Source organism: Haliotis rubra, unplaced genomic scaffold (genome assembly GCF_003918875.1).
Source record: "Haliotis rubra isolate DU_JTF1 unplaced genomic scaffold, ASM391887v1 Scf4, whole genome shotgun sequence".
In the NCBI taxonomy this organism is placed as follows: Eukaryota; Metazoa; Mollusca; class Gastropoda; order Lepetellida; family Haliotidae; genus Haliotis; species Haliotis rubra.
The window spans coordinates 4,364,712-4,391,105 of record NW_025767079.1 but is presented as its reverse complement, the minus strand read 5'-3'; the positions used below and the strand labels follow the sequence as shown (position 1 = coordinate 4,391,105).

The 26,394-nt window shown below is 41.6% G+C and overlaps 1 protein-coding gene across 3 annotated transcripts; it reads right to left on the bottom strand.

Moving 5' to 3' along the window:
* Positions 1-1,814: 1,814 nt before the first annotated feature.
* On the bottom strand, positions 1,815-13,809 carry LOC124287113. 3 transcript variants are annotated; one of them, XM_046723599.1, is made up of 12 exons: positions 13,735-13,809; positions 10,537-10,648; positions 9,587-9,687; positions 8,737-8,875; positions 8,129-8,241; positions 6,649-6,841; positions 5,993-6,123; positions 5,428-5,451; positions 4,978-5,001; positions 3,811-3,902; positions 2,256-2,374; positions 1,815-1,913 (listed from the first exon to the last, which is right to left on the bottom strand). In XM_046723599.1, exons 1-10 carry the CDS (start codon positions 13,772-13,774, stop codon positions 3,829-3,831), a joined length of 951 nt encoding a protein of 316 aa, XP_046579555.1. In that variant the 5' UTR covers positions 13,775-13,809; the 3' UTR covers positions 1,815-1,913; positions 2,256-2,374; positions 3,811-3,828. The 3 variants fall into 3 exon arrangements, with proteins under 3 accessions (XP_046579555.1, XP_046579556.1, XP_046579558.1); XM_046723600.1 differs by lacking the exon at positions 4,978-5,001; XM_046723602.1 differs by lacking the exon at positions 5,428-5,451.
* Positions 13,810-26,394: the final 12,585 nt, after the last annotated feature.

Below are 26,394 nucleotides of genomic sequence, written 5' to 3'. Positions count from 1 at the left end.
TAGACGTTAACTAAGGACGGCCACTCTAAAGCATGAGCTTCCGTGGACCGCTGAAAAGATGCTTCATGTTTTGTGGTATGTATTCAGTATTGTCAGGTGGGTGTGCCGGTTTCCGGTGGGTAGATGTTCGGAGAGGCGGGGTAAACTAGGAATTGGGCGTGGTCAGTTGCTGTTTGATTGCTGCTGTGTAACGCCACACCCAGCGATATCCCATCTATGACGGATTTCAGTAAATAATCGAGTCTGGACTTAACAATCCAGTGATCAATAGCATGAGCATAGATCTACGGAATTAAGATACGGTGTCATTCGTAAACCAGGTCAGTGAACCTGACTACCCGATACAGTTAGTCGCTTCTTACGACAAGCAGAAGCAGCTCGTTGCAGTCCAACAACAACAGGCATGGGTTACTGAACACCAATTCTTACCCGGATTTTCGGTTACAACGAACTCAAAGGGACCACTGATTTTAATTTGCCTGAACGATGCAGCGAGAGGCCAGGACAAAAAAAAAAAATAATAATAATATCCGCCAGTTCGTAATAAACATGTTCGTTATAAACGAAGTTTACTTACTTCTCGAGTGGGGGCGGCGGGGTAGCCTAATAGTTAAAGCGTCCGCTGGTCACGACGCGGGTTCGATTCCTCACATGGGTACAATGTGTGAAGCCCATATCTGGTGTCCTCCACCGTGATATTGCTAAAAAAGCGGCGTAAATCTAAACTCTGAACTCCCTCCCGACTTTTCGAGTTAGTAGGGTCAAACGTTTTCCAAAACATCCGGGATCGGTACCCCACAGGATACAGTATGTGAAGCAAATTTCTGGTATATTGCTAAAAAAAACAATATTCATTTGTTCATTTTCATTACTATAACTGTTCTCAACGCTCTGCTATATTGACTTCGAGCCGACTAGGCTTTGCTTTATCGGAGGCGGTGGGGTAGCCCTGTGGTTAAAGCGTCCGCCCGTCACGTCAGAGACCTGGGTTCGGTTCTCCACATGGGGAAATGCATGAAGCCAATTTCTGGTGTCACGTCAGGGACCGTGATTATGCTAGAATATTCCTAAAGCGGTCTAAAGCCATACTCACTCATTCACTCACTTGCTTTATTCCCTCCATGACTACCATAAGGCAGACCGTCACGATATGGCTGAGATATTGCCGATGTGACGTTAAATAGTAACTCACTCACTCACTCACCATAAGGCAGAGAAACAAGTAACAGTCGGGGTTCAAACCACCGGCGAACACTCTATCTACTAAACCACGGAGACGGCCAATACTTACAAAGAAAACAAACTAATTATAACATGCAGTGACTATCAGTTTTTTATTAATTGAAAAGCGGATATAAATTATTCCGGAAATAGTGCCCGTTGACTTTAAATAACGTTGGATCACTGTTTGTGCTCCATCTATAGAGGAAACAGGCAAGCCCGAAACAGCGATAAAGGTGCACTTTCTCCTGCGGTGTCCCGTCAGTTTGTGTCTGAATCAAGGCCAAGGTCAGGCCCAGTGTCCATTTCATGGTCAAGGTCAACGTCAGGCTCAGAATCAGGGTCACGTCAGAGTGTTGGAGTTTAGTTTTATGACGCTTCCAGCAATAATCCTGCAATATCACGGCGGGGGACATTAGAAATAGGCTTCACGCATTGTACCCATGTGGGAATCGAACATGGGTCTTGGGTGGGACGAGCGAGCGCGTTAACCACAAGGCTACCCCACCGCCCCACGTCAGAAGGGATGTGGATACACACAATATGGTGTTCTCAACTGTTTTGTTTCGTTGCAGACAAAAAAAGACGCATCATAAAGGTATCAACTTTATTTCATGATTTGAAAACCATATGAAAATACAGAATCAGAGATGCACTGTAGATGAGCTGGAACGATGTTTTCTATGCGGGACCTAAGGAAAAAATGAAATGTGAGTGAGTATGGTTTTACGCCGCTTTCAGCAATATTACGGAGTGGACACCAGAAATGGGCATCGAACACTGTAACCACTTTGGAAATCGAACGTGAGTTTTGAACGCCTTAACCACTGGGCTACCCCCATCTCCCTGCAGCTTGGTTTAGACCCGTCACGTGAGCATGTCACGAGTGTTTACTAATTATAGAATGGGAAAAACCTGTGACTTCATAATTCAAAATGGCCGACCAAATTGATTAATTAGGCAATAATTTCCTTTTATTTACTCCCCGATTCATCAAACATTATCAATAACAGTATGTATAAACAAATACTCACAGATAGACAACAAACTTTGTTTTGACTGGTTATATTGCATTTGTCCTAACAGAGGCCCGACTGCGCTTCCACAAGCGGTCACCAGGTCATCTACACAGCTGAACGCTGTCCGGGCCATACTGGAAGGAAACACATACCATTAGTATGATAACCGTTATGATCTGATTATATCCGTTGGATGTAGCACCCAAAGCACGAAACACCGACATGCAGAGATTCATGATACCGAACCCGCATGCTAAAAAACGTTGTTTTGGCCCGATGCGGGTGCCTTGTTTCACGCTGAATGAGTGAGTTACGCCTACACATGGTTCACTTACCTACAGACAATATACACGTGGTTCACTTACCTATAGACAACCTACACGTGGTTCACTTACCTACAGACAACCTACACGTGGTTCACTTACCTACAGACAACCTACACGTGGTTCACTTACCTACAGACAACCCACACGTGGTTCACTTACCTACAGACAACCTACACGTGGTTCACTTACCTACAGACAACCAATACGTGGTTAACTCTACCTACAGACAACCCACACGTGGTTCACTTACCTACAGACAGCATACATGTGGTTCACTTACCTACAGACAACCTACACGTGGTTCACCAGACAACATACACGTGGTTCACTTACCTACAGACAACCTACACGTGGTTCACTTACCTACAGACAACCTACACGTGGTTCACTTACCTACAGACAACCTACACGTGGTTCACTTACCTACAGACAATATACACGTGGTTCACTTACCTACAGACAATATACACGTGGTTCACTCACCTACAGACAACATACACGTGGTTCACTTACCTACAGACAACATACACGTGGTTCACTTACCTACAGACAACATACACGTGGTTCACTTACCTACAGACAACCTACACGTGGTTCACTTACCTACAGACAACCCACACGTGGTTCACTCACCTACAGACAACCCACACGTGGTTCACTTTACCTACAGACAACCTACACGTGGTTCACTTACCTACAGACAACCTACACGTGGTTCACTTACCTACAGACAACATACACGTGGTTCACTTACCTACAGACAACATACACGTGGTTCACTTACCTACAGACAACATACACGTGGTTCCCACTTACAGACAACCATACACGTGGTTCACTTTACCTACAGACAACCTACACGTGGTTCACTTACCTACAGACAATATACACGTGGTTCACTTACCTACAGACAACCCACGTGGTTCACTTACCTACCTACAGACAACATACACGTGGTTCACTTTACCTACAGACAACATACACGTGGTTCACTTACCTACAGACAACCTACGTGGTTCACTTTTACCTACAGACAACATACACGTGGTTCACTTACCTACAGACAACTTATACACATAATGTGGTTCACTTACCTACAGACAACCCACACGTGGTTCACTTACCTACAGACAACCTACACGTGGTTCACTTACCTACAGACAACCTACACGTGGTTCACTTACCTACAGACAACATACACGTGGTTCACCTACCTACAGACAACATACACGTGGTTCACTTACCTGCACATGGCGGACAAGTCATTGGGGTTTGCCCCCCTGAAGAGGTCCTATGCAGTCAAGAAGTTTCTGTTGATAGTTCGATGGACATCCTCCTTAAAACGTGAAACAATCGATGATGTTGATTTAAAAGTATTTCGTCGAGTGCTGGATTTTGTTTTGTTTATTTAGATGACTATGCTGATGAGTTGATGATTTAAGCCGATGTTAGGATGATTACATCTCGATTATATTTTGATTACATAATGATTACATTCTGCTGTTAATAAATGCCTGTTTCTGTGCTGAGCATTGTGGCGGTATATCAAAGTTACTTATGCTCTTCAAAACAAATACGGGATGCTTAGACATAACATCACCTTTCAAAACTTGTAATTTAGGAGAGATAGGTTCCAGTGCTGCCTGTACGATAGTAATGAACACATTACGACTGGATGTGAACATGACAGGAGATCTTTGTTTGTTTGTTGTTTTACGCCGCACTCAGAAATATTTCAGCTATATACCGGCGGTCTGTAAATAATTGAGTCCGGACTTGACAATCCAGGGATCAATAATATGACCATCGATCTACGCAATTGGGATACGATGACATGTGACATGCAAGTAAGTCATCAAGCCTGAAAAACCGATCCCTTTAGTCGCCTATTTCGACAATCATTGGTTGTCCATGACCCATTCTAACAGGGATCTTCACGGATCAGTCTCCCCTTTTATCACACCGCCAAGTCCATCCAATGTGGTCGGAGTGAGTGAGTATGTTTTTACGCCGCTTTTAACAATATTCCAGCAGTATAACGGCGGGGTCACTAGAAATGGGCTCCACTCGTTGTATCCATGTGGGGAATTGAACCCGGGTCTTCAACGTGACGAGCCAGAATGTGGTCATCGGCCTGTGAATTTGACGACCACGTCTCTCTTCTACTTTCCACATTGGCAAAAGCTCTCAGTCAGTCAGTCTTGCCACTCCAAACCATGTCTGATCCTCCGCCAAATGTGTGATGATTGAGTGAGTGAGTTTTGTTTTACGCCGCTTTAAGCAATATTCCAGCAATATCATGGCGGGGGGGCACCAGAAATGGGCTTCACACATTGTACTCATGTAGGAAATAGAACCCGGAGCTTCGGCATGACGAGCGAGCGTGTTAACCACTAGGCTACCCTACGTACCCTCTCCTCCGCCAGTGCCGGGACCTGGAAGATAAAAGGTATAAAATGTTAAAGATAAAAGGTATACCTCACCGCCAACAAATGTGTGATGAAACCGCAGGTGGACATTGGCTTGACCTCAGTTTGACGTTACTTTGACATTGGCGTGACGTTAGTTTGACATTGGCGTAACGTTAGGTTGATATTGGCGTGACGTTAGTTTGACGGCGTGACGTTAGGTTGATATTGGCGTGACGTTAGTTTGATATTGGCGTGACGTTAGTTTGACAAGTTTCGACGTTGCATTAAAGCCCGTTAATGTTCCGTGCGGGGAACATCAGAAATGGGCTTCACACATTGTACCATGTGGGGAATCGAACCCGGGTCTTTGGCGTGACGAGCGAACGCTTTAACCACTAGGCTACCCCACCGCTCACAAATGTTATGAAATGGGATGCAAGCAATACGTACCCTCTCCTCCGCCAGTGCCGGGACCTGGTAGAAATAAGGTTCAAAATGTTTATGACACAATAAAGAAAATAAGTTAATAAAATTTGAACAGCATGCAAAATATATTTATCAAATATCCGAGTGATTGAGTAGACTGACGTTGGTTGAAATCATTTTCCGAGATGTTACATTATTTCACCTCAACATCATATACATTCACCTCTTCAACAACGTTATCGGGATGGCGGGCTAGCCTAGTGGTTAAAGCGTTGGCTCGTCACACGCCGAAGACCCCGGTTCGTATCCCCACATGGGTACAATGTTTGAAGCCCATTTCTGGTGTTCATCCGCCGTGATGTTGCTGGAATATTGCTAAAAGCGGCGTAAAACCAAACTCAGTCAGTCAGTCAGTCAACAACGTTATCGGGACGAATCTGGGATTTGAACCTACGATCACTCGATCTTGACTTGCCTAAGGGACGTAACTCCGTCCCTTGAAATCAGACGACAGAACCACCCGTGCTGGATGGGGGTATTCTCCATGCTAAAGGTTATAGTTCATACGAGGAAGAGGTAGTAGACTTACACATGGAGCTTGTCTGGGTTCTGAATTGTTCAACCAGTGCATTGAACTCGGGGCCCATATTGGAAAATTGAGGGTAGTCCGCGCAGGCCTCGGTGTAGTTGGAGACACATTCTAGGGCGCCTGGGAGAGACCTACAGGGATGATAGACGATTACCCAATTGTTAGGTCATCTATAACAAAACATCCATCGTATTGGTGTACATAATATGTATCAGCATTCTATATTTACCGCCATCCAGGGGCACGTGTTCGTACTATCACCGTTGGTGGTGTTGGTGGTTGTAGTAGTAGAATGTGAGATCCGTAGTTCCGGAGCAGACAACCTTCGCCATTTAACTCACTTCACGCCTGTTAGCTCACCTGAACGGCTGTGTTACATCCGCGGTTCCCGATCAGACAACCTTCACCTACTAGCTCACCTGAACGGCTGTGTTACATCCGAGGTTCCCGATCAGACAACCATCACCTGTTAGCTCACCTGAGCAGCTGCGTTAGATCCGAGGTTCCCGATCAGACAACATTTAACCCGTTAGCTCACCTGCCCAGCTGCATTAGATCCGAGGTTCCGGAGCAGACAACCTTCACCATTTAACTCACCTTCACGCCTGTGTGAGATCCGCGGTTCACGATCAGACAACCTTCACCTGTTAGCTCACCTGCACGCCTCTGCGGTATTCGGTCCTCCAAACGCCAGAACTTGCATGTGGCCGTTGATCTCATTGAGACATACTTGAATACGCGGCATGAAGGGGCACTCGGCTGTTGCTGGAGACGTTGTTGGTGCTGGAGTCGTTGGGGGTGCCGGAGTCGTTGGGGGTGCTCTGGTTGATGGTTCCTCTGTCTCTTCACCTGGAAGTGTTTTGTAAAGAGAATATTGAATGATATCTGATACAGTATTGACCATACGTATTCATGAAGCATACTGAGTGAAGGATACTTCAGCAACAACAACAAAACAGGAGTCCCGAACACATGAGAGAGTGAGTGAGTGGGTGAGTGAGTGAGTGAGTGGTGGTGGTGGAATTGGGTTTAACGTCGAGCTTGAGAATATTTCGCTCATATGACGACGTGCATGCGTGTGTATGTGTATGTGCGCCTGCTTGTACTAGCCCAGACTGAAGCTGGTTTTATAGTGCTAGCCCACTGAGATACCATGCCGCAGTGAAGCATGAATACCCCACTCAGACACATTATACTGACTCCGAGCCGACCAGTCCTTGTTGTACCCATTAATGCCGAGCGCCAGGCAGGGACCAACAAGTACCATATTTTAACGTCTTTTGGTATGACGCCGTCGGGGATCGAACCCGCGACCTTCCGCACTCCGGGCGGAAGCTCTAACCACTACACCACGGAGGCGGTCGAGTGAGTGAGTGAGTGAGCACACCAAAAGTCATTTGTATTAAGGGGCGCTGGGATGGCCTAGTGGTTAAAGCCTTCGCTCTTCACTCCGGGTTTAACCCGTTTTTGATTCCCCATATTGGTTCAATTTGTGCAACCCATTTCTAGTGTCCCTTGCTGTGATATTGCTGCAATATTGCTAAAACTAAACTCACTCACTCGCCATTCGTATAAAGCGAAATTGTAGCCCAATTGTTGTTATGATTGTGTAGGAGGGTCCAAATGTCATTCTCAGTATTGGTCACCTTCAGAGCGTTCATAACGGCATGACTACCTCATACACCCCCAAATGTCACTGCAAGATCTGGAAATAACCCGTCAATGGCTCATCATCCACATTTAAATATGGATGCCCTGTACAACTTCCTGTTGAAGTATCCTGAATGATTAATGATAAGCGTAAAAGGTTCATTGCCCAGATGGTTTTGTTTTGTTTGTTTGTTTGTTTGTTTGTTTGTTTGTTGTGCACTGCCGCACTCATCAATAGTCCAGCTACATGGCGGCGGTCTGAAAATAATCGAGTCTGAACCAGACAATCCAATGATTAACAGCATGAGCATCAATTTACGCAATTGGGATACGATTACACGTGTAAATCAAGTCAGCGAGCCTGGCCATCAGATCCCGTTAGTCGCCTCTTACAACAAGCATGGGTTGCTGAAGACCAGTTCTAACCAGGGTCTTCACAGGCCATTCCCCAGGTGAGCTAACGCAGGGATATGTTTATTTACTTACATATCGCCAAAAGATTTGAGCGCAACGTGTCGAGGCGTATGACCGCAGGGTTAAAAACACTTGGGCATTTGGCGATGTTTTTTTGGAGACATCCGATGATTCTCCTAACCTTCCTGAAAAAATAAGAATCCAAAACATAATTACATCAGACATCGGGATATTGCTTTAATATTGCTAAAGGCGGTGTAAAACTAAACTCACTCACTAAAACAACGGGAATTTCATAAATACGTTTTTTCATGTGAGTGAGGTATAACGTTTCCTTCGGGAGAAGCCATACACGGACTCGGGTTATGTTCCCAGGTTCATAAGGGACGGTGAGGTAGCCAAGAGGTTCGTTTGTCGGACTGAAGTCCTGTGTTCGATTCCCCATATGGGAACGATGAGTGAAGCCTGTTTCTGGTGTCCCCCACCGTGATGTTGATAGATTATTGTATCAATTATATCACCATTACAACGTTTTATCAATTTGAGATCTCTTCTCTCATTTTCAGCATGGATATTGCAGGAACATTGCCAAAAGTGATGTCAAACCTTACTCGTTCGCTTTTTTAAACCATATCACTATTAAAGGCAAAACATGGTTAAAGAGACTATCGTTGTGTTACCAGCATTGAATAGGCTGCTCGTAGACAAGACGTTGAAGTTTGTGAGCGCATCTCTGAATTTTCCCTTTCCTCCTGAATGAACAGACAACACCCCTCTTCAAGTCGTCATCTTCATCCTCATCAGAATCAATGTCACCACCTGAATGAAAGATCACATGAGTAGAAAATGGATGTTTGTTTGTTTGTTTCCCTCTGTGTGTGTGTGTGTGTGTGTGTGTGTTTGTTGTTTAACGACGCACTCAGCAATATTCCAGCTACATGGCGGAGGTCTGTAAATAATCGAGGAGTCTGGACCAGACAATCCAGTGATCAACAGCATGAGCATCGATCTGCTCAACTGGGAACCGATGACATGTGTCAATCAAGTCAGCGAGCCTGACCACCCGATCCCGTTAGTCGCCTCTTACGACAAGCATGTGTTACTGAAGATCAATTCTAACCCGGACCTTCACGGGTCACATATCAATGGAAAAAGGTGCCTCGCATCTTTCTTATCACATTTCATAAGGACAATGTAAGAACTGATCATTCTCTGTAACATGTGGACATTTTTTTGACAAAAAAGATAGTCCGGGATCTTCATGTTTAATGAGTGAGTCGTGGAACAATTGATGCTTTTTCTGTTGTTGATGGGGTTTTTTAATAATAATTGCTTTAAACTTTAGCTTTTCGTGTTTTAGATAGAAAGTGGTTTTAATTCCAACTCGGTCGCTGAATGACAGCTGTAACAGAAATATTTGATGTGGGTTCTGAAGCAGTTTTTGGCTTGTCCTTTCAGAGATAAAATCGTATTTTAAAACGGAGCACATGTATTTGAAGAATGCAAACAGGCTTCGTCTTGTATACTCACACATTCCGGAAACTATGTCATCAAAGCTGGCTACAGGCGCTTTCAGGAACTCACATTCTCCAACAACCTCGTCCATGCAATCAAGGGACTGGCCAGCCTCCCTATGAAAAACAGTTACAATGTAACACAGTTTTAAAATATTTGTAATTTAATTTTAGAGTTGATCAATGACTTGATTTTAAAATTCTGGCCATCTTGAAGGCCACCTAATTGTTTCGCCTTTGTTTGCGCTTAGCAATAGACCATCTGTACAAGAACGGTATGCAAGCAACTGAGTTTGGACAAGACAATCTACTGACTGACAGCCTAAATTTTACCTCTCGATCCCAAAATCACCTACGGAATCCGGATTGGTCTTCGGCAATCAAAGCTTGTCGTAATAGGCTACTAACGGGATCGGGTGGTCATACTTACATTATCAGAAATGTTAGGAAATCAATGCATTTGAAGTAGAAACAATTCGGAAGTCGATTGGGTTTTTAAGGTTTTCAGTTTTATACCAACGAGTCCCTTTTTTATCCTTAGAATATATTCATGACAAATGCATGTTGAATTTTGTCAAATTCTTTGTCAGAAACTGGCCACAGTGCGGAGAGTTTCTGGACTTTTGGGTTTCCAGAATTAAATTGTGACGTGTTTCATTATTGAGTTGTTGTTTAACGTCGTACGGTCTGGACCAGACAAACCAGTGATTAACAATATGACCATCGCTCTTCGCAATGAGGATTCGATTGCATGCATCAGCGAGCCTGACCACCAGATCCCGTTTGTCGCCTCTTACAAGCATGGCTTGCTTAATGACCAATTCTACCAGGATCGTTACACATACATGGGTTATAAGCGTATATTCCAGCTATATGGCGGATAAGAGTACGGACGGTACGGCAGTTGTATAAAGATTATTTGGTGACAAGCGGAAACAAATGACAACGTACAAAGTCCGTATTTACCTGCAAAACCCTGGCAGCTGCTCCGGAGTAATATCATTGAGAGAACCAGCATAGGGCATGAGGCGGGTGTGACAGTGACTTAAGTCACACCTCTCACCATCAGTCAGTCTGGCTGCGAAGAACAGGAAGAAGAAGCAAGATAATATTATGGATGACAACTTCTGTGTTCTATCATGATGCGATCGGTAAGGATCCTTATACCTATGGTGGCTGATGAGTATGGTGGCTCATTTGGGCCATCGCTTTCTCGCCTTAAAATTCGGAGACGAGAAAGCGATATCACGAGACGAGAAAGCGATAACACGAGAAAGCGATAGCACGAGACGAGAAAGCGATGTTATTGCGCTATAGAGCGAGAAAGTGATATTACCCACAATTCAGTCCTGTCTGCGCATGATCGACTACAAACGGGAGCTCAGTCGCCATTCGTAATTTCTGGATAGTATTAAATTATGGTGGCTGTTTAGGGCCATCGCTTTCTCTTTCTCGTCTCATGATATCACTTTCTCGCCTCCGAATTTTAAGGCGAGAAAGCGATGGCCCTAATCAGCCACCATACTAATCAGCCACCATACTAGTCAGCCACCATACCTTATCAAGAAACTGCGAGTGTCTGATAACGTTATATGAATTTGTACTGAAACGTCGCATCATAATAGAGCAAAAAGGTTATGTTTAAAAGTATCTTGCCTTTATTACATCAATGCATATCGTGGAAAGCGCGAAGTAATGTGGTATGTAATCCCAGATCGTAGGACTGCTTAATGCCACTTAGCAAAACTCCAGCTGTATGGCGTAGACTTGTAACCAGTCCGGTCCACGCAGTCCAGTGATCGATATTGTGACACAGTATGTATACGAGGACATGCAATATACAGTTGACCATCTGATCCGGCAAGTCGACTCTTAAGACCAGCTAGATTGATGGGACAATATTCGAACTCCATAACTTGAGAGTGAGTAAGGTTTTACGACACTCCTTCCAATTTGATATTACTGTCACAGCGGGAGACAACAGCCATGATCTTCGAACCTGGGTTTTTGTCTTAATGAGCGAACACCTTATCCACTGGGCCAATGATGACATTTGAAAGCAGCTATGCATTAACAACTTCAGGTAGAACAATGTGAACCAGCCCATTGTTCACCAAAACAGTGTGAACCTCTTAGTATCTAAGGTTATCTTGTGGTTAAAGCGTTCGCCCGTCACGCCGAAGACCCAGGTTCGATTCCCCACATGGGTACAATGTGTGAAGCCCATTTCTGGTGTCCATGGCCGTGATATTGCTGTTATATGAGTCACGGGGACGGTGGGGTAGCCTAGTGGTTAAAGCGTTGGCTCGTCACGCCGAAGACCTGGGTTCGAATCCCTACATGGGCACAATGTGTGAAGCCCATTTCTGCGGTCCACCGCCGTGATGTTGCTGGAATATTGCTAAAAGCGGCGTAAAACCAAACTCAGTCAGTATATGAGTCACGAACATATTATATTATGTCAAGACAATAATTGCATTTAATGAGAGCCGTGACCCCTGCGACCTTACGGTTGTCACACAATTACACCAGACCCTGATGCTCTGATGACAATTATTTTAAACATTTCCTGTACTTTAACTCTTCACCCGATCATTTAGACGTGTAAATGTGCTGTTGCTGTTTGGGAGGAATTATTTCGGTCAAGTGTGGGCGTGGGTGGCTACCTTGAGAGGGCCAGGGTAATAACAAATAACATTTTAACATCGACTTCCGTGTTCCAGGTAGACACTTTATCCGCTAGACCACCCTTGGATTAGTTTTTTAAGAAACAAATCGATAGTAATGAAATCCCGTCAATCCTTACGGTAATGTTCCAGAAAATCGTTTGACAAAAATCTATGACTCATCATAACTCTTGCATTAGAAGATTTTGCCAGATAAACGAGGTTAACTATTTCATAACTACTAACTACCAAATGTAAAGGTGGAAGTATGAGCAGTTTTACAATGTGGTGTCTCACACATTCAAAGTGGAATTAATATTGATAAAAATAATGAACAAATATTTCACTTTTGGTAAACTGTTATGAGCAAGAATGTTTTTTTTCTTCTAGTTGTTGTTTCAAGCCGAATTCATTTAGTAAGTGGGGGAGTTAGGAAGTTGGACTCCCCACCAAAGGTGTCCTCTTTGTGGGTCAATGTACATGTTGATACAGTTTTCAGAGTAGCAGTGACAAGCAATACCCACAGGATTAAATAAATATTCTAAATATTTTAAAAATGTAATATTTTGTAAATATATTACCCATCAAAAGTTTAGACTCTCTAGTGTAAATGTAGCCACTTACTTCAGTCAACTGTTCTAAACTAGATTTTGCAAAATATTCCATACTTTTCAAAGGAACTGTTTACACATAAACTGATGTATTGTAAAACAAATTTGTAACATTGAAAAGATTATTGTCATGAGTTCAATACAAGGTGAAAATTGGCGAATTCTTCACAAAACTCAACACCAAAACGCAGCTGTTCACATGTACGATATTTGCACATGCGTTTCAGCAGCTTGATGCATGGTCCTCTTGCAACATCATCTGCATAAGGTTTGCAGTTGTTTTCCCCAAGTTGTAGAGAAATTCATCTTCGATGTAACCATATTATATACATAACATATAGTGAGTTCTTTAAATGAGTCTAAACTTTTGATTGGTAGTATATTTTAAAAAGGCCTTCCATCAGAAACAATAATCTATATGCCGAAAAACATTCAATAATATGTAAACTAAAGCCAATGTAACGTATGTTGCATTTGCTATCACACTTTCTCAGCATCGCTGACTGTGTGTGCTGGAGACACGGTGCTTCATTCTGAGAGTGTGGGACCAACCCCAAAAGTCCTTGAATTCTTACTTTACTGAGAGGGGGCGGTGGGGTAGCCTAGTGGTTAAAGCGTTCGCTTGTCACGCCGAAGACCCAGGTTCGATTCCCCACATGGGTACAATGTGTGAAGCCCATTTGTGGTGTCCCCCGTCGTGATATTGCTGGAATATTGCTAAAAGCTGCGTAAAACCATACTCACTCACTTGACTGAGAAAGTGTATTTCCAAGTATATTAACGCTTAAAGGTAAAGGATATCCACAACCACTTTCTATGTCATTCATATCAAAGCACAGGGTATTAAAATTAAAGTCTGAATTAGGAGAACCAAGCATAGGACTTACCCAGACATGCCAGGATAAAGACAATCAAGTAGGGCGTCATATTGTGAGAGCCTGCAACCACCTCTGTACAGTGGAGTTCATATGCTGGAAGTCCGCGAAGGCACCAATTATATACTCTCATCGTGAAGTTAACTACGGTCCCAATTGAGCCTGACATTATAATCTGCCAGTAAGTCCGAATCTGTCAATTAAGTGTAAGTTTCCACATAATTTATTGCAAAAGCAATTGGGCAAAAATTGTGACGTCAATTAATTCTGTGTATGATATATATTTCGTTGTTTATTTTGCTAACATTTCAGGAAATTATGTTACAATATAGACTCTAATGTCGTAGAAGGTCATTCACTACGTCGCATTGTGACAGGACTGACCTTTCTGGTTGTATCAGATTGTTCAGGCGCATCTCGCTTATCCGGACACTTGCGTTATTTGAAGTCGAATAAGTGGAAAACTATTATTTTGCTCTGATAGTTATTGAAATTCACTGTCCGGAACCGTCTGTAATGTTTTTGGATGAAGGCATTTTATGATATATTTATTTCGTGTCACGCCGCACAAAGCAATATTATTAAAGCAAACTGCCGGCGGTGTGTAAATAATCGAGTCTAGACAAGACAATCCAGTGATCAACATGAACATCGATCTACGAAGTTGAAATACGATGACGTGTGAATAAGTGAGTGAGTGGGTATGGTTTTACGCCGGGTTTAGCAATATTCCAGCAATATCACGGCGGGGGACACCATAAAATGGGCTTCACACATTGCACCTATGTGAGGGATCGAACCCGGGTCTTCGGTGTGACGAGCGGACGCTTTAACCACTAGGCTACCCCACCGCTCCTGCGAATAAGTGAATATTTATAGTTAACATAGATCTAAATATGAAACACATGATACGGTATCACTGGCCTCCCTCATGTCAAGATGAGATGGTAGTTTGTTTGCTGTTTAACGTCAAGCTCAGCAATATTTCAGTTATATAGCGGTGGTCTGTAAATATTCGAGTCCGGACCACGCGATCCAGTGATTGACATCATGAGCGTTAACAAACCAACCAGTTTATTACCTGTACCACTAGAACTAGTTTCCATAAGTAAATGCTGAGCTGTTTTATGTTTAAATCAGATATGATGAGGTGTTAAAACAGCTGATCATTGTGATTTTAAACAATAAAATCGCTTAAGAATGTACAGACAAAAATATGAATGTTTTTAGTTCCTGAAACAAGAGACGTCAGAGGATAACATAACCCGATCTTGTGCAATTCGGATATGTTTTTTTTTCTTTTTTCGGTTGTTGTTTAACGCCACACTCAGCAATATTGAGCTATATGGCGGCGGTCTATAAATAATCGAGTCAGGACCAGACAAGCCAGTGATCAACATCATGAGCATCGATCTACTCCAGCAGAACAAGGGCCGCCACCCAAAGTGACAAGAGACAGCTAAACCGTCCGCTCCATAGAAATACTCAGATAGGCAATAACAGTGACAGTAAATCGTCGGGGTAATTGGGGCCTAATTGCAAGTCATTCACAGGATGTTAAAAATACCAATAAACTAGCACCACATGGGTGAGCACTAATACCCTTAGTAATCCGATAATTGCTTACAGAATTTAGAGACACTGAATATCACTCGTTGAGTGATTAAGTGAGTGAGTATGGTTTTACGACGCTGTTAATGGTTTTATAGCAATATTCCAGCAATATGACGTCGGGGGACACCAGAAATGAGCTTCACACATTATATCCACATGGGGAATCGAACCCGAGTCTTCGGCGTGATGAGCGAACGCTTTAACCACTAGGCTACCCAGCCGCACCGTAGAGCGAGTAAATGAGTCTGACTACTTTGGCCTACAGGCACATTGGCACTTAGCCAGAAATTACCTTTAGCACGCTTCCAAAGAAAAACACAGGGATGTGACCCGGATAAGTAATGTATAAATAGGAATAAACTAAGATAAAAGACAAATGGCTATAAAACAATGTACCCTAAACATACATAAGCAATAACACAATCATTAGGAGACAAACAGTAAGAGGTCGACCACGCATGGCCCAGTCACCCTTGCTTGGTCCATCTTATTTACAACGCATGGGCGTATGGCAAGCCGTTTTCACATTTATTAAGAAATACCGATATATTAAATTGTTTTAAAGATATCTTGAATTACATATATGTATGTTGAAATGAATTAAAGATATCTCGATTAGAGATAATTTTGATATCTGCAAAAAAATTCATGATATCGCGAAATGAATTGAGGATATAATGAATCATATTAATGATATCTTGAAAAGAATTGCTAATATCTTGAACTAAATTGGAGATATCTTGCAATTAATTTTAAAATGTCTGAAATAGAGATATTATATTGAGGATTACTGATATCTTAAAATGTTTTAAAGATATCTTGAATTGAAATGAAGATATCTTGAATTGAAATTAATTGGATATATTTTGAAAAAGATGAAAGATATCTTGAATGAAAATGACTTTTGACTTTCTGTCCTGGTTCTCGTATTATAAATATCAATAATTGATTTATAGACATCTTCAAAATTATAACTGATATCTTGATTTGATTTTAGAGACCAGTAACGGCCAGAATTGAAGATATCTCTAATTGAATAATTATTAAAGATATCTCTGAATGAGTTAAAGATATATGTAATGTGTTTGTGGAATGTATAAATTATTTCAATTATTAACAATCTATGCTGATTTGACATACAAAATTAGCTACAACATCCTCATAGCGGCGTAAAACTAAACTCACTCACTCCTCATAGGCATGTGTCAGTAACTAACAGCTAGTCTCTGAAATGAACATATTATATATATAATGAAAAGGAGCCCTGAGTCTTTCTTTATTTTCAGAAACTGTGGAAATCTAGACTTGCCACATAATCTAGACTTTCACGGGCTTTCTTGGACACATTTGTTTCTGGGTCTGTATCACAGAGAGTGAACTATACTATACGAATGTACAGTTAGGTTTAATGATAATAATTAGCACAATTAGTCATTAGCAAGACAATGGAGAAGCGGAGGCAAAAAAACGGGTGAACGTGTGACGTAGTGACATAAGCTCCGCCCACTCATGAATATTCATGATTTCTGTGCACTTAAGACCTTTGTAGGTTTTAGGGCACAACAAACCTGAGCTCTATCAAAGAACGAACTGCGCGACAACAAACCATTCAAAATGCCCCACTTCACCACAAGGCTGATCTGGAAATAAGGGTTTCAGGAAGAAGTGCACGGATATATATATATATAATGTCCCCGCCGTGATATTACTGGAATATTGCTAAACGCGGCGTAAAATTCACTCACTCACTCACAAACCCTCATTTAGACCAGCTTCTTGGCATGAAATTAGATATTTGATAAATTGGAAATCCCAAATCAGCAAAATGCACCACTTATTGATTTTCAAGCTGTGTTCTTATTCAGCACAGGCTACGACACAGAATGCAGTCATTACACTGTTATGGGACAACACTGTGTGTTAAAATCAGGCTCCTTGAGCAGAAAACACTTGCAGTAAAATCCTCATTTATTGAATTATCTCCCTTTAACCAAGACCCTCAGTCGTATGTTTTCGATCATAATTTGTATAGGTCACCCCTGCGGGTTCAGAAAATCGATAAGCCCATTTTCTGACCCGCAGTGGTGACCTATGGTTATTTGAGGGTTAAAGGCAAGTAATTAGTTTTGTGAGGCCTCACAAAGTTGTTAGGTGGGAGAGTTAGTCGCTGTTTAACACTAACTTGTCATTTACAGGAATCGATATAAACATGCTTAAGCTTTTAGCAGAGAGTCTTATGGATGTAGACATGGTTTTGTCGATTCTATCCACTTCTATCTATTCGCATATACATAGGTAAGTTGGAATATTTTAGTGAGTTAGTGAGTGAGTGAGTGAGTGAGTGAGTGAGAGTTTATTTTTACGCCGCTTTTAGCAATATTCCAGCAATATCACGGCGGGGACATTATATATATACACTTTTATTCCTCCATAGGAGAGTACATAGAAATGCGATAATTCGATAAATTAGGGTTTAGAGTTCATTGAAACAGATATACAGAATTATGCACAGAGGGAGGATAGTCCTTTCACAACAGTCTCTATGTACGACCACAGGTCGTCATCTGCCAGAGTCACAGGGGGTCGGCAGACAGCAAACCAGGTCCAGATCTGCCTTATCATGCAAGCTCACACTCAGGTCCACAGGTCCTACTTGGATGAGGTCGCACCACAGAAGGTCTCTCGTCTCTGTTTTGACCTCACAGGTACATATGGCATGTACCAGGAGATCATCATATACGTCATCGCATAGGTCACACTGTCCATGGACAAATCTGGTTGGTCTCCAGACGGCGCAGAGCTGCACCGTCTCTTCAGTTCCGGGTGTCTCCTAGCTAATAGCCAGGAAGGGTGTGGAGTTGGTGAGGGGTGGATTTCGCGGAAGTGCTTCAGGTCTGGATCAGTTCTGAGGCGCTCACACCAGTCTGAGAGCTCATGATCTAAAACTGTTTTCTTGACAATTTTTTTTTCCATGACGATTGCTTCATGAACACGCCAGAATGGATGAAGTTGTCCAGATACTGTGAAAGGTGATACTTTTGCAGACTGTTGATAACATCTGGAATAAAACCAAGTTGCTTCTTGATGGGGCAATGTCTGTATGCAAAGAGGCGTGATACAAACAGTTTAAAGGACAAACAAACACGTCACAGTATCTAATGGGGTAACTAGTTAAATTATTTGCAAAACAAACCGGCGGAACTGCTTTTACACGTAAACATATTAAGCTCCCCGTAGTGATCTATCATCTCAACACCCATTGTTATTGTATAAGCCTGGTGATGTTCAGAGTTATATATATTAATAAATTCACATTTTTATGCACAAGAATGAAGGTTATTAAGTACATTTGGAACTGCGCATATCCAAACTCCGCCGGTAAGAATACTTTCTACCGAGGGCGTATTTCGTAATAAATCAGATATTTAATGAAAACGCGGGTGAAAGAAATGTGCTGGGAATCTGAAGATGTACCGCATCACATACATTTCAAGGACGGGGATTGAAGCTATTTACGGCTTGAATAAGATACGACGTACAGCATGGCATTAAATTTAATTTTAAAATGTATTTGAATTACGAAACGAGTCCCAGTTTTAATTTAGGAATATGTAACAGTCACAAAATGTGACTGACAATGGGTTAAAAAGTGCAAATGGAATGTCTCTCAGTTCATTCAAAACACTCCAAGTTTTCGACAAACCAAAATGGCGCTACCCATCAGTCAAACACAGCTAATTAAAATTCATTCCGGGCGGGACAGAATATAACCGTTTCTGCACTTTTACCATACTGTAGTTATCACCAAAAGGCACATTGGTAACAAAGCTGGAGGGCATTGCCGCTATAAGCTTTCATTGTGCAATCCTACCACACGATGGTTCTGGGGTATCATTAGCATATGAAAACGCATATGGCTGCGAACATACTGAAGTGAGTGAGTGAGTGAGTTAGTGAGTTAGTTAGTTAGTTAGTTAGTTAGTTAGTTAGGTTGTACGCCGCTATTAGCAACATTCCAACAATATCACGGTGGGGGACACCAGAATGGGATTCTCAAATTGTACCCATGAGGGGCATCGAACCCGGGTCTTCAGTGTGACGAGCTATGTGTAAGCTTTAACCATTAGGCTACCCCACCGCCTCCCCTGAGTGTGTGACGAGGGGCGTAAAACCTTACTGGGTGCACATGTTAGGGAACCAGGGTTAGGCAACTGAGCCCGTTTACAATCCAGCATTAGCATATTTAGGTCGTTGTACAGCTATATAATCTTAGTAATTAATAACCACATCTTTGTGTAGCCCGTTATGTATATCAAAGGTAATACCGAATGTCAGCGTGAGTGCGTTGTTCAGTTACTGGCTTTTTTCACATTTAATTAGATTTTGTTTGTAAAAAAATCTTTTTAGTGACAAACCGTTTTTTTCCCAGCCACAAGGCGACCAAATTAATTTCAACAGAACAAGTCAAAACATTGATTACACAGAAGTCTCGTTTCCCACTGACTGGGTTCCGTGCTATTGCGCAACTTAGTACAATTACCAGTCCAGAATTTTGAGACCAACTCATTCAACTGGATATATAAATATTAATCAGTATCATTTGATACATCTAATCACTTGTATATTGCAACACTACGCATTGTACGACCTCTTCAAACATGGGGTATTCTGTGACGTCTCAGTTAACGACATGCTGCCTAAACTTCGACATAAAATATAGAAATACGATTTTTCGAATTATGAAACAAGGAATTGGAATTCAGTGTAACCTTATGTCTTTGTAGTGTCTCTTTCCACTTTCAAACGAGAAAATTCGGATCGGCTGAAAGTAGGTCATTGTCTGAATTGGTTAATGAGACTCATGTGTCGGTTTAAGATAAGATATATACCAGTATCAGCCATGGTGTGTTAGGATTGCACCACGAAGGAACCAGGCTCATTTGCTCTGTGATATGTATATATAATTATTTAATTATCCTTGTATTGTGTAGAGTGTGTGAGCGAGTTGAGTTTTACGCCGCTTTTAGCAATATTCCAGCAATATATCCAGCTAGAAATGGGCTTCACTCATTGTACCCATGTGGGGAATCGAACCCGGGCCTTCGGCTTGACGAGCGAACGCTTTAACCACTAGGCTAACCCACCGCCCCAGGCGTGGTATAGAGGGGAGAGGGAGCGCACGACATACAGGACACAGGGTAGTGTGTAGCAGTTTGTTTGTTGTTTAACGTCGCACTCAGCAATAGTTCAGCTGTATTGCTGTAAAAAAACGAGTCTGGACTAGAAAATCCAATGATCAACAGCATGAACATCGATCTAGGTTACTGGGATACGATGACACATGTCAACCAAGTCAGCGACCACGACCACCCGATCCCGTTAGTCGTCTCTTACTACAAGCATGGGTTGGTGAAGATCAATTCTAACCCGGATCTTCACCGGTCCAGTGTGTAGCGAACTTTCAAGATAAACGCACTTTTATTCATGAACATGTCTCTGGCCTCCGGGTCTTTTATTGGATATGTATGCCACAGGCCCAATTACATACATATTTACAGTTATGTAATGCCCCGTTACATTTGTTCACATTCTTGTGGAACAAAGGAACCGTTCTTTTTGTTCTCCGCAGGCCATAAGGATTTACATACATTTCTGAATAGTCATTCATTGTTTGGACATTAAAGCGATTTAAACTAAATATTTCAATTCTAAATCGTTTTTGTATAAAACGAACGAACAAATGAAAAATGTTGGACTTAAAAGGGAATTAAATTATATTAAATTAAATTAACTCCTTGAAAATATTTCAATCTTAATTCGTTTTTAAAAGACGAACTAACGAATTTAAAACGTTGGGCATAAAAGGGATTTGAACTTTGTGTACTCCTGGTAGCTATGGGACCAATTCCTTCAACTGGATGCATAATTATTAATCAATATTATTTGATACATCTAAGCACTTGTATATTGCAACACTACGCTCCTTCTTATCCTTGCAAACGCATCGCGCAGCGTGCTCTGTCATACAGCGTACTCTGACAAACGGAAATCGTGGACATCTCAAAACGAGGCTCTCCCGCTAGCAAAGTTTGGCGGTCTGGTACGGACTTGATATTATATCAATCACATTGTGCGTTACAGAACTACATTGCATATGCTCACAAAACAGATAACCAGTGAGCCAGATGCATTGTGAATCATTTTACGATCTCATCAACATTATAAACATCGATCAAAGGATAAACCGATAACACGCTGATTGATTAATTACTCATATCTTGCACAGCAGATTTGTCAAAAGGTAGTGTTTATATGTATGTAGATTTACTAATCTATACTGAATACACTCTGTCGTGTCTGTGTCTGCGAAAACACAACGTCCTTCTTTCAAAGGATCAACCGCCAATGCATTGATTGATTGCTCATTATTGGCTAACTAAATTACTTTTTTTATAGAAAGGCGGATATTATGCAATTAGTTGCCAGGTGTGCTATCTTGGGTGACCAATGAGACTATACACCAATGTGAAATACCTGAAACGATATGTCACCTTTTCGTATATTAGACTGTTAAAAGACACATCACTTGGAACAGCTGCAGATAATGAATGGCATATCACTCGTTTTTGTGGATATTGATGGATACATTCCTCGAACAAGGTAATAGCCTGACATTGTTCCTATAACTTTCATCGCTTTTAATTTTAATATTTGCATTTTGATTTTATTCATTTGTCGTAGCATTCAACAGAATCATTGTTTTCGCCGTGAAGTGTAATGAGACAGACAACATACACTAGGGCGTGTGTGCGAATTATTATTCACATTGGCAAACTATAAAATGTCTAGATATTACAGTCCTGTTATAAATTCACTATAAGTATCAGCAGATCGTCTGCTTTTTATTTAGTTTCAAAATGCATACAAGTATGATAATAAACTAATTAGGATTATAAGACCAAATATAAAGACGTACATTGACTAGTATCTACATACTGGTGAGTGGACGTTAACCACGTGAATGTAGCAAGAAATTTATCGCGCAGTATTGTGACTTCGACCCCCACCTCGCTTTCGTGGAAGAAATCGTTATGTTATATGTGTCATGCAAAATCCTTTTGGTCATGATTCAAATACATATTTAATTACGAGTAGAAAGTAGTTTTGATTTTCTAACTTGATGAAAACAAACCATAATCCCATTAATTCTAACAGACATTAGCCCGTGACTTTACGATTTTCAGAAATGGCGGCGCCCTGTCGCGAACATCCGCCAGTCTGAGGATAAATGCTATTTAGGTTTGTTTTCACCGAGTTACAAAACCAAAACTACTTTCTACTGGTAGTAAAATATGTATTTGATTGATGGCCAATAGGATTTTGCATGACATAGCGTATAACATAACAATTTCTCTCATGGAAGCGAGGTGGGTGTCAATATAATACTACTACAGTATTATTGTTACTTCGACCACAACCTCGCTTCCGAGGAAGAAATCGTTATGTTACAAGTTGTGTCATGGAAAATCGTTATGGTCATCAATCATATACATATTTTACTACATCTAGTAAGTAGTTTTGATTCTTTAACTTCCGTGAAGCGATCTGAACACAAGTAAGATATCTTTTCATGCTTCCACAACGCTCGCTTCGCACTCACAAACATAACCCATTTAGCACGAACTGCGGAGTCCTGTTGAAATCTGTGCATGGCGACACCATCGCCCGACCCCTAGGAGCAACTGACGACAACGCAACGATTCGGCATCTCATAAAATCATCAAAATGACAAGCATGCTACACACTTTCTATACAACTATAGTTTGGCATGAAATGCATTGTAAATCACCGATTTTATGCATTTGTATTAAAGAATCTGTCTATGTAACTGTCAACAAAATAAACAGCAGAACGCAGACTGCTTGCAGGGGGAGGGAGCCAATGACCTGGAACAGCGGCAGTGTTGGGTCATAAAGGTAAATGCACGTGCAAATCACCCGTGAAGGCAATTTGACATCCAGACAGTCGTTTGGACATCCAGATGTGACCGCAGTATTTCAGTCCATACAAACAGACTCTAATTAAAAGTGAAAAATTGCCAGTGACAGAACGACGCACTCACGCTGACCTTACCTTTGACATGCATAACGGGCCACACAAAGATATGGTTATTACAAAAATTATAAAGTTGTACAACGACCTACATATGCTAATGCTGGACTGCTAACGGACTCAGTTGCCTAACTCTGGTTCCCTAACTCTGGTTACCTAACATGTGCACTCAGTGAGGTGAGTGAATGGGTATGTTTGTACGCCGCCGGTCACACACTCAGTTAGGGGGCGGTAGGGTAGCCTAATGGTTAAAGGTCACATGCAACGTAAAATACAACTTTGCAGATTCTAATACCTTTCGGTATGGACTTACCGAAACAAATCGTCAAAAATGCAAATTCAACTTATAAAGTTGAAAAATAATGCGTTTGTTCGTCACGCCGAAGACCCGGGTTTGATTCCCCACATGGATACAATGTGTGAGGCCCATTTTGGGTGTCCCCCGCCGTGATATTGCTGGAATATTGCTAAAAGCGGCGTAAAATCAAACTCACTCACTCACTCAGTTAGGAGGGAATGGTCGATCCTTTTCAAATGTCATGGCCACTTCTAATGTACCAATTACCCCGCCCTCAGACCCACGCATCTGGTCAAGCGGTTAGTCATGGTTTTATCGTTGCCTCAATATTTTCCCTGATTTCCGTTAATCGTTCCATGGGCTCATAAAGACCAGCATCCTCCGTTTCCAGTTGAATGAGATGATGACAGTAGTTTAACTGACATTTGATTTTATTTGTACTGTCAGATATTTAACCTTCAACGGGTAACCGTTAAGGTTATAATTGTGATCATCTAACGAAACATTGTACAAAAGTAAAAGAAGCAACCTCCGAAAGGAGTGATCTATAAGATATGTTGTGACTGATGTCTTTTGCATTGGTGAAGCCTCTGGACCAGCTGACATACGCATTAAAAAACGCGAGTCTTTAACAGCCAAGACCCGTGAAGATCCGGGCTAGAATTGATCTTCAGTAACCCATGCTTGTCGTAAGAGGCGACTAACGGGATCGGGTGGTCAGGTTCGCTGACTTGGTTGACACATGTCATCATATCCCATATTCGTAGAAGGATGCTCATGCTGTTGATCACTGGTTTGTCTGGTCCAGACTCGATTATTTACATACCGCCGCCATACAGCTGGAATATTGCTGAATGCAGCGTTAAGCAACAATCAATCAATCAACTTTAACAACCCAATTAGACAACAAGTCAGCCTCTCAGACTACTCGCAAGCATACCTCAAATCCAGTTTGACAAATTCTAAATAATCTCAACCAAAACTCAGGATTTCAGTGTTATTCGCTATAGAAATCCTCCGTCACAAAGCTATGACCAAGGACTGACTGACTGACTGAGTTTAGTTTTACGCCGCTTTTAGCAATATTCCAGCAACATCACGGCGGGGGACACCAGAAATGGGCTTCACACATTGTGCCCATGTGGGGATTCGAACCCGGGTCTTCGGCGTGACGAGCCAACGCTTTAACCATTAGGCTACCCCACCGCCCCCCTGTGACCAAGGATATTACCTTGTGTTATCTTGATTGTGTGCAAAAATAAGATGACGCAACAAGCATTTACTCTGATTAATGGGGCGGTGGAGTCGCCTAATGGTTAATGCATCCGCTCGTCACGCCAAAGAACTGGGTTTGATTCCCCACAAAGGTACAATGTATGAAACCCATTTCTGGTGTCCCCCCGCCGTGATGTTGCTGTAATATTGCTAAAAGCGGCGTAAAACTAAACTCACTCTGCAGTCTAGACCAAACAGCCCAGCGATCAACAAAATGAGCATCGATTCACGAAACTGGGATACGATGACCCGTGTCAACCAAGTCAGCGAGCCCGACCACCCGATCCCGTTAGTCGCCTCTTACGACAAGCATGGGTTGCTGAAGACCAATTCAAACCCGAATCTTCATGGCTATGTAATCGTTCAATAGCTTTACGAAAACATGCATGACTGTAAAACAAAATAACAAAATAAAACGTTTTCTTTTAAGACCATAATAATTTCATCATGATGTTTAAATATGAAATATTTCTCCTTCCTCTAAAACTGTTACTGCCATATTTTCTTTAGATATTAATTTTCAGTTTACATATTTTGCAGTATTTTGTGAAAATATTTAAAGCATGTTGAAGATCGTCACTTGGTTCAAATGACCTCATCTGCATACAAAAATATGAACAAGTTAATATACGAGTGCATACCTTCATAATCTTCAAACAAACTCTGCGTTCATGTCAAGCCAGGATAATTATGCTTAGTAAGAAAAGAGCCAAGGTCATTTACATACAAGCAGATAAAAATGGAGAAATGATTTCAAGACAACTCAAAACATGTTAGTTTCTTTCTTTTCATGCAGCCGATGAGAAAATTCCTCCTTAAAAGAATTATAACACTTTCTTACAGTGTTTCTGTAGTTTTCACTTGCTAATATGAATAATTCTGTTTCAACACTGGTCTTGTGTAAGCCATATACGGTATTCTTTAACGCGCAGTGCAATTCTTTTGAACCAAGTTACATGATTTTTAAGTCATGGTTTATATTTTGATTAATCCACTTTTGAAACCGATTTGCACCCAAACATATTCCTGGCATATTCATATTTATAACTTCAGGACATGTCATTTGTAATTTCATTAAAACAAAAGGATACATTTTACTGCTATGAACAGTCAGTTATTACACAAGCACTCCGGTATCCGCAAATAGATTTTAGCCTTGCGACACAAAAATAGTTACGGGGCAGAATTAGATTTAACACATGGAAAAAATTCGCCTTGTTGCAAATTTGCCGACGGATGTTCTATTTATCATTTTGCTTAAACTCTGGCCATCATTATTGGTCTTTGACTTGAAACAAATCGCCATGAGAAGCACTGCTTTCACACCGAAGGGGCTGGTTTAATTTAAAATATGGAACAAAGCGATTCGAAAT

Coding starts and splice junctions, on each gene's coding strand:
- LOC124287113 (XM_046723599.1), bottom strand. CDS start 13,774: ATGACGCCCTACTTGATTGTCTTTATCCTGGCATGTCTGG. Junction 6,842..8,128: donor CTCAAATCTTTTGGCGATAT/GTAAGTAAATAA, acceptor AAACACTTCCAG/GTGAAGAGACAGAGGAACCA. Junction 5,002..5,427: donor CGGCACTGGCGGAGGAGAGG/GTACGTATTGCT, acceptor TTTATCTTCCAG/GTCCCGGCACTGGCGGAGGA.